At 41.9% G+C, this 8353-nt stretch overlaps 1 protein-coding gene across 6 annotated transcripts in view; it reads right to left on the bottom strand.

The window, feature by feature from the left end:
• Nucleotides 1–8353, bottom strand: part of helz (helicase with zinc finger) — a 50922-nt gene continuing 42569 nt past the window's right edge. For 4 of the 6 annotated variants that reach the window (XM_034583584.1, XM_034583248.1, XM_034583499.1 and 1 more), the window contains 9 exons: nt 7801–7846; nt 6700–6887; nt 6116–6320; nt 5933–6015; nt 5291–5804; nt 4009–4267; nt 3116–3845; nt 2413–2713; nt 1–2272 (listed from right to left, as the gene is read on the bottom strand). In XM_034583584.1, coding sequence (XP_034439475.1) covers nt 1782–2272; nt 2413–2713; nt 3116–3845; nt 4009–4267; nt 5291–5804; nt 5933–6015; nt 6116–6320; nt 6700–6887; nt 7801–7846 — 2817 coding nt within the window. In that variant the 3' untranslated portion in view covers nt 1–1781. The remainder of the gene's footprint in view (nt 2273–2412; nt 2714–3115; nt 3846–4008; nt 4268–5290; nt 5805–5932; nt 6016–6115; nt 6321–6699; nt 6888–7800; nt 7847–8353) is intronic. The other 2 variants (XM_034583418.1, XM_034583659.1) reach the window with 1 other exon arrangement.

Raw genomic sequence — 8353 nt, 5'->3', positions numbered from 1 at the left:
TTTTTGAACAACTTCTTAAAAAATTGCTTTTCGTTTTTATTTTTGGTTACATCTCGGAGCAGTGTGCTGAAAATAACTGGGAGAACAATTTCCTTTTAATGCCCTGCAATTTGAAAATATGAGAATCGGGGACATGCTTTTGACTTTGAATTTTATGGGAAATGATCCATGTATATGTAGAAACTCTGAGCAAACATCAGCTCAGGAAAGAGATGAGTGGTTATTGTTCAATATTATTTTCATATTACTCAGGGATTAAAAGATTGTCACACAGAGAGAAATGGGAAAAGGATGTGTCACCAATCCATCATATGCTATGAAAAGGCGTGCGAGAACTAGAGCATCAGCACAGTGAGCTGTTTGCAACAGACCATTTCCAATCAAATAAAAGACAGAAACATTTTTACACCCATAATATTCTTTATATATATGTATTTTTTTTTCAAATTTCAGGGTATATATTCTATAGTTAATATACTTGCTAAAATTCATCATGTTCAAAAACGTTTGACTGGCAGTGTTGACCACACCTTCAGTTTCAACTTACCACTCACGACATGTCACTCTGACCTCACGACTCTCTCTCTTCACTTTCACTAACCCACAGAGTAGAGCAACCTCTTCATAAAAAACGAAAAAACAAACAAACTCAATGTTCTTTAGTCACCAGAAGAAAAAAAAAAAAAAATACTAACAAAAAAACAACAACAACCACGTTTTGTATCCCCAGAGGTTTTTGAAATCATTCCCTGGTGAAAATGTTGCTAACACGGGTTGAGAAGTGACTCTGTGACAATGAAACGACTGTCTCAGAGAAGAAATAAAATGAAACAAAAAAAAAGACTAATAAAATGAGTATCTTAGCACAGAGAGTCACGTCTGATGTTCTATGATCCTTAAAGCAAAACCAAGGGAGGATCAAGTTGGTTGTTGCCATTTTAAAATTCTTCATTCTATCGTATCTATTGTGGCTGATGAGGCATTGGTGAAAAGTAAAATATGCTATCAATATTCATATTTTTCAGTAAATAATCACATTAACCACAGTATCACTGAAGATGATTCTCAGGTAAAAGATGTTTAAGAATTTAGGATCAGAGGTCCAACAAACAGAAAAGAATTTATAATGCAAACGCTAGCATGATACAGGAATTTAAGGACATGTCTGTGGCATACAATTCAGTCTTTTAAGTTTCTTTATATGTACAGATTAGAGGAAAATTAACTACTTCTATACACTGTTCCTGTAGTTTCTTGTCTCAGTTGACCACTTAGCTTTCGTCCATTACCACAACTACAGTAGTCTGAAAACCAAGACGTAACGCCCACTCAAAACTGAGGAACACAAAATGTTAAAACTTCAACGTACTTATGTAGTAACCAAAAGAAAACCAACTTCGGTAAGGAAAAGTAAGCAGGGAGCTAAGTGGTCAACCAAGTCTCGCCTTTTTTATTAATTTTTTATAACTTTTTTTAGCATTACGTACATATACAAGTGTAGATAATATAAGTATATATTCATATATACATAATGAGTATGTATATATACCAGTAATGCATTCTTTATATATACTTATTTTCTTCACAGATATGTGAAACAGGAGAAAAGATGACTTACAAATAAAAAGTTAAAATAAAAACAAAATGCATAAAACAAACCTACTGATAGAAACAATTTGTAAATGCACTTTGCACTATTTTTTTTGTTTTTAGAATGTTTTTGCTTTTTTTGTAGTTTTTTTTTGTTTTTGTTTAATCACTTATAATGTGAGAGAGGTGACTCATTTAAAGTAGGAATAGTACCCATTGCTACCATTTGAACTTCCTATACTCAGCTCTTGAAGGAGGGAGAGGGGGTCGCTGTTCTTTTTGACCTGTTCAGGGCGAACAGCTCGGGGCTTGGGTGGAGCGCGCAGGGCGCTGGCGTAGGACATGGTGGGTGGTTTGTTTAGATTTGGGGCGCCCTGGCTGGGCTCTGTGGGAGCTTGTGGCTGCTGCTGCTGCGGCTGCTGCTGCTGCTGTTGTTGCTGCTGCTGCTGTTGTTGTTGCTGCTGCTGCTGCTGTTGTTGCTGCTGCTGCTGCTGCTGTTGTTGTTGTTGCTGCTGCTGCTGCTGTTGTTGCTGCTGCTGCTGCTGCTGCTGCTTGTTGTTGGGCATGAGAGGAGGAAACTGTCCAAGGTGCTGAAGGGAGTTGAGGGAGTGTGGGTGCGTCTGCTGTGCTGCTGTGGTCTCAGCCTTCACCTGCTCCTCCGTCTGACGAAGGGCCTTGGAAGCTGCGTACGGAAAAGTGAGGCAAAATGACAAGACGTCAATTTAGTTTATACAATATACAGCTATAACTTAGAACTAACAGAAATGACTCAAGTGAAACCATCATATAACGCCTAACAATAGCATTTTTGATGATACCTACCAAGGATTTCCCGATGCTGAGCAAGCGTGCCGGCTCCGTTACATGGAATGTTCTGGAACGGAGCGGGACCGCCGCCATTACTGGGCCAGTTGTCATGCGGAGGATAAACGTAGTGGGCATGTGGGTGTTGGTGATGCTGTAGGTGCGGATGGGGGTGCTCCTGGGGATCTGATGTACAAGGCTGGGGCTGCTGAGACAGGGCATTGTGGGGGTTGGCTGGAGATGGTTCATCTGGGTAGCTGGAGGAGATGCGGCGCTGATAGAGAGGCCGACCTGGACCCCTGGGTTCATACTGTACGGACAGTGAAGATGGATAATGAAGAGAAAAGGTAAGAACAGGAAGGTAGGGCAATATGAGCTTTTACCCCCAAGGACACTTTGAAATCTGTACTTATATTGGGAGCTAAATATATGGAGAAAAGTGTCACTCGACTAATCACATTCAAATTATTATCATCCGTAATTTCTCAAATTTCCAGTTAGGAAATAACAAAGAATTCTATTCATTACGCATATTTTATACATCCACGTATTTACAGATGAACATAATGTGAATAAAAATGTCCATATACGACACTCACTTTTGCAGAGAATTCTCCATGTGATTAGTGGAACGTGTTAAGTACTTTAAGTTATGGAGAGATGGAGATTTTCGATTCACTGCTCATTTCAGTAGTGAGTCAAATAAGTGAACAATCCTCACCTCATCTACATTGTGAAGGGCTGTGGCTGCTGACGTTCTGGGGGACAGAGGGTGGTAGGACTCCTGGTCTGGGCCTTGACTTTGTTGTTGTTGTTGCTGCTGCTGCTGTTGTTGTTGCTGCTGCTGCTGTTGTTGTTGTTGTTGTTGTTGCTGCTGCTGCTGCTGTTGTTGTTGTTGTTGTTGTTGTTGCTGCTGTTGCTGCTGCTGCTGCTGGTGCTGATGGTGAAGTTGCATCAGGTGGACTTGCTCCTGTCTGCTGGGGTGAGCCATGATGGGAAGTCCATAAGGAAGGCCATGGCCGTGGCCCTGGTTCCCTAACAGGTGGTTATGTGGTGGGCTCACCGATGCGGCTCCACCATGGGACCACTGAGCTTCTTGCAGAAGGTATTTGACTTGGGAGGGCGGGGGGCTGACAGAGTGAGCTGGTGGCTGATGTGGGTAGCTACCAGTATTGTACAGGGGGTTCCCAGGGTGCTGCTGCTGCAGAGCTGGGTTGTTGAGAAGGTTTTCGTTAAGGAGGTCACGACCGGTGTCATGGGAGTAAGGTCCTGATGGGAAAGGGCCAGCATGATTGGAGGAGGCGGCTAAGGAGGATGTAGGGTCACCTGAGGCACGGGACTGGGACTGCCGATACTGGAGGAGACGAGACTGAGGTGGGGGCTGCATCTCAACTGCTTCCCTGGGTTCAGGCTGTTCTTGTGGGGGCATCTCTCTCAAGAGGCCTGGGTACCTAGGAATTCAAAATGTATTTCTTTACACTCAAACTTGATATTATAATTTAAAACAACAGCTAAGTAAAGCATGCTCACACTATCTTCATGTTTAATAGATACACTTTAACATCTCTTTGGCATTACAAATTACTAATGACACAAGCTGGTGTTTAGACTAACCTGGTGTAAGGTGGTCCAGCAGAGGCAGAAGAAACAGCTTCATCCTCCATATTGGCACTAAGGCCCCAACTAGCTGCCCGGAGCAGTTGATGGGGGATGCGAGCCGGCATGCCGGGCTGAGCAAGGTGGGCGAGCTGTTGCGGCAAAGGAAAGGCAACGCTGCCCTGCAGGAAAGGGCCCGCTGTCTCCCCCCACTGGCCCAGCCTGGCTGCCTGCTGCTGCTGGCTCAGGGCCTCAAGAGCCAACGGACCCTGGAGGTCTGAAAAGGAAACTAGTTATTAGTTTTAGAGTCACTGGTGTTGTTCTCATGGTTCTGTACACAGTGGAGGTGGGGATCTTATTAAACAGATTATCTGTGAATCAATACAGAAAAGGTACCAAAAAATGAAACATAATTGCATTAATTGTTTATATATATATATATATATGAGAAAACCATTTGATTTGATGCTATCATAAGCAATGGAGATGTTTGTGAAGAAACCCTGGGGAGCGCGATTATTGAGTTAGTCTACTGTGATACATTTTGAGAAGTAAAAAACATTTTGGACGTGTGCACATCTAAAGACTTGTAGGTTTATATGCATCTCCGCTGATGTTTCAGCCTCAACGTGGACACTGTCTTAACATCGGACTGCAATTTATTATGATGTAGATTCATCATTAACGCAATTTACCTTTCTGCTACCTAGCATTTGTTTGCATTTTTATGTTATGAAGAGTATGTTCCCTCTTTCGAGATAATTAAATCCAAAGCACAGGAAAATGGAACAATAATCAATGAGCATTACTTTGACTCTCATTATTGCCTTTTAAGTTGATGTAATGCGCTATGTAATCGAACTTTAATCCAATCTGCTGACATTGCTATCACAGAAAATTAATGAATGTCTTTTTGCAAACAATTAAATGACAATGCATCTGGACTAACTTAATAAACCAGATCAGCCTGTCCATAATGCCTATTACATTTCTTATGCATTACTTGTGCAATCAATAAAACAGTGAGATGTGTCAAAGAAAAAATCTTTCAACAGTGCAGAGCTGCTACATGATAGATATAAATGTGAAAAATAAAATGGAGAATCTTCACGCAAGATATATTTCAGATAAAAACTGAAAATCACATTTTTTAAAACTGGTATAGTAACCAGCATACGATCTTTAAAAACTCTCTTTATATAACACGTTTGACAAAATAATAATAATTTATGTTTAGCAAATTAAAATATCTATACTTAGCATTCTAGTGCTAAAGTAAAAGTTATAGTGTTGCACTCACCCAGACCATCTCCCAAGGTCCCTTCTTGTCCATCCTCCCCAAAGCTATTGACCCTGTTATGCTGCGACAGGCCTGGGTGGTGGCCTCCTGGGTGGCCCATTGGAGTCCTAATGGAGCTACCCATCTCCTCCACTCCTCCAGACTCTGGGCCATCCATAGTTGGAGACTGGACAGCCCTGTGAGGCGGTATGGGGCCACTGAAGAAGGAAGCATTGTGGCTACCACCAGTGTAGGCAGGACTGAGCTGTTGCTGCTGCTGTTGACTCTGCTGGGCCATCCCTGGGTGCTGAGGCTGACTGACCCGGAATGGAAGCCTGGAGACTGGATACTGTGGGGGGAAGGGTCTCCCACTGGTAGGATGTGGAGGAAAGGCTGGGTTGGGTGGTGCCAGGTGGTAGTTGAGGGGTCTCTGGGCAGCCGAGGGGTCTTTTCGATGGAGTAGAGCATTGGGAAATCCAACTAACCCATCTGTCTGAGAGTCTAGACTTCGACTTTGGCCTGTGTCTAAATCTCCCTGCACCAAAAATATAAATAGCAATTAGCAAAGGCATTACAATTAAGGTTTTCGCTCAATCACAAAGCTCTTACCAGAGTTTTTTAGCTCTGCTAATGTGGGTTTATATAAGAACAGAAATAACTTACCTGTTTTTCCTTCATGTCAGTGGATTTCCTCTCTGGTGTCAGGAGACGGCTCTGTTCTGACTTTGTACATGCTTCTAATTTACCTACAAGGAGGTCAAAACCAAATTTGAACCATTACATTGGTCTATCTGATGTCATTAAATTACAGTTATGTGTAGAATCAAATTAGAATCAAAGGCATACCATTTCTTATGGGGTCTGCCTGTAGCTCCTTGTCAGGGCTGGGCTGACCCATGCCTAGAGGAGAGGGGTGGGTCACTCCACTGTAAGGGATGGGGGAGCCTCGATTCTGGGCCTGCAACAGGTTGAAGTTGTAGGCCATGGCTGCAGGGTGGTTCATGATGCGAGGGTCCACAGCAAAGCGATTCTGGTAACCTGGCCAAGGCAACTAGGGAAAATAAGAACGTATGAGCATTATTGATAGGTGAACCAATAGGGGGGGTAAACACCAAGAATGGGTCAAAATTTCCAATAGTCATTACGTCATGATGAAATGATTAAAAAAACATAGTGGAAGAAGAATGTGCTACTGCCAGGTGCTGGTAACATGCGTATGGTAACAACTGTACAAATAGAACATGCTAAGCAAAAGACTACTGCACAAAATGTTCTATGTTAAACTCTTTAACAAAATAAATGAATATCTACAGTGAGGCTCAATGCGTTATAATATGAGTTAAGTATTGCTGTATTGATAAAGCTGCACATTAGCTCAGTACACAGGCTTGTATTATTTATTTGTTTGTTACTCGAGGCTGAAAACTTACAGGCAGGGGCATGGACATGACCATGTTGCCACCATACACGGCTGGAACATAGAGGATACTGGCGCCTGTATGTGGATCTATCCTCTGCACAGGACTGGGCGACTTGCCCATGGCAGCTGGTGTACCACCTAGAGGTGGTGAGAATGCCCGAATCGGGTTTCCCATCAGTACGGCTGGGTTGGGTTGAACTGCAATAAAGGAAGGTGGAAATTAGAGGAGGTGGAAATGTAATACAAGGTAAATACATATGGTTCTTGACCATTTTTAACCATAATGTTATGACGCAGTGAAAGTAGGCAGATAGCAAGCTCATAGCCTGGGAAATGTTGAATTTACTCTGTGACTCTACAGGAAAGGACGGCAAAAGATTTTGCCTTCGATTCACTTTGGCATGAAGGTCAGGAAGAGGTAATAACCATGGACTCATTTGAATCTTTTTCCAGTTTAGTGCTGACAAGCTGCACTTGTAAGCGCTACAAACAAACTGATATTATTCCCCTTGTGAACATCCTATTACATCCTTGCTGTGTTGTTCCAGGCTGCCTCATATTAAGCTTTCAAAATGCTTGTTTGTACGCATGTCGTGAGACAGAAAAACTGAAACATTGGAAATAGCTCTGCTGTAAAACTGGTCCATAATATTAAAATATAGTAGTAAGGACAGAAGGATGGAATTCTTTGTACAAAGTTATATGTGTGAACATCTTCATTGATAAACCTGTTTCACTGTCTACTGTCCGTCATCTTAAGGCTTGTTGAACCTTACATTACAGAGGGATGAGACGACATGGTTGTGCTGCTTTATATTGGAATGGATTTTCAGTACCACACTTAAAAATCTACGCTTTCCGCTGAAGCTCTGTCTGCACATCTGAACAGAGGCAGCCTGTTATCTGCTGCATATTTGCCTTCGTCACTGACATTCAGGCAAGTGAAAATGCCTGTAAATAAGCCAACTATAACTCAAACTTAAAACAACATATTTAATTGGTTTGATTGAACATTTATATGGTCCTACAATAACAATAAAGGAGGCATTTTCACAATATGGTAGCCTTCCATAGCTAGATAATCAACATGGGTCATAATGGGTACACTCACCATATCCTTCAGGTGGCAGGTGCTCTGTGTGGTTTGCATGTTTCCCCTGTAAGATTAAAGAGTAATTAGCAAGTGCTGAATGAAGATGAGACCATGTAGAGAAGAGTGGGACAAAAACACATCTGGCAACTGTAAAGGAACACAGGAACTGGACATACAGCAGTTGCAGGATGGTCCCGACTGTCCCACATCTGTCACAACAGCTATAGGAGCATATTAATATTAATATGTAATGCAAATGTAACCTCACTACAAAATTGACTGAGAAATGATCTTGTGCTGTAAAACACATGAATAACTGAGCCTTATCATTTGGAATGATGCAATAATTAGAAAGCGAGATATTTGTTTGATATTGGTCGTGAGGAATATGGGGAAATTTTGCTTTACAGAATCCACATTCATCCACCAACACCACAGGTTTTTATCAGAAGCTACGGTGAGACAGTTTTTAAGTTTGCAAATCATTCTATTATTAAGTGACATTTGAATGGATCGTTTTTTGGCTGCATACATCACGTATTAACCAAAGATATAGACGCCAAGAATGGTC

The sequence above is a fragment of the Hippoglossus hippoglossus genome, chromosome 1 (assembly GCF_009819705.1).
Source record: "Hippoglossus hippoglossus isolate fHipHip1 chromosome 1, fHipHip1.pri, whole genome shotgun sequence".
In the NCBI taxonomy this organism is placed as follows: domain Eukaryota; kingdom Metazoa; phylum Chordata; class Actinopteri; order Pleuronectiformes; family Pleuronectidae; genus Hippoglossus; species Hippoglossus hippoglossus.
The sequence above is the reverse complement of the archived record's forward strand: the minus strand, read 5'-3'. Positions and strand labels throughout refer to the sequence as shown.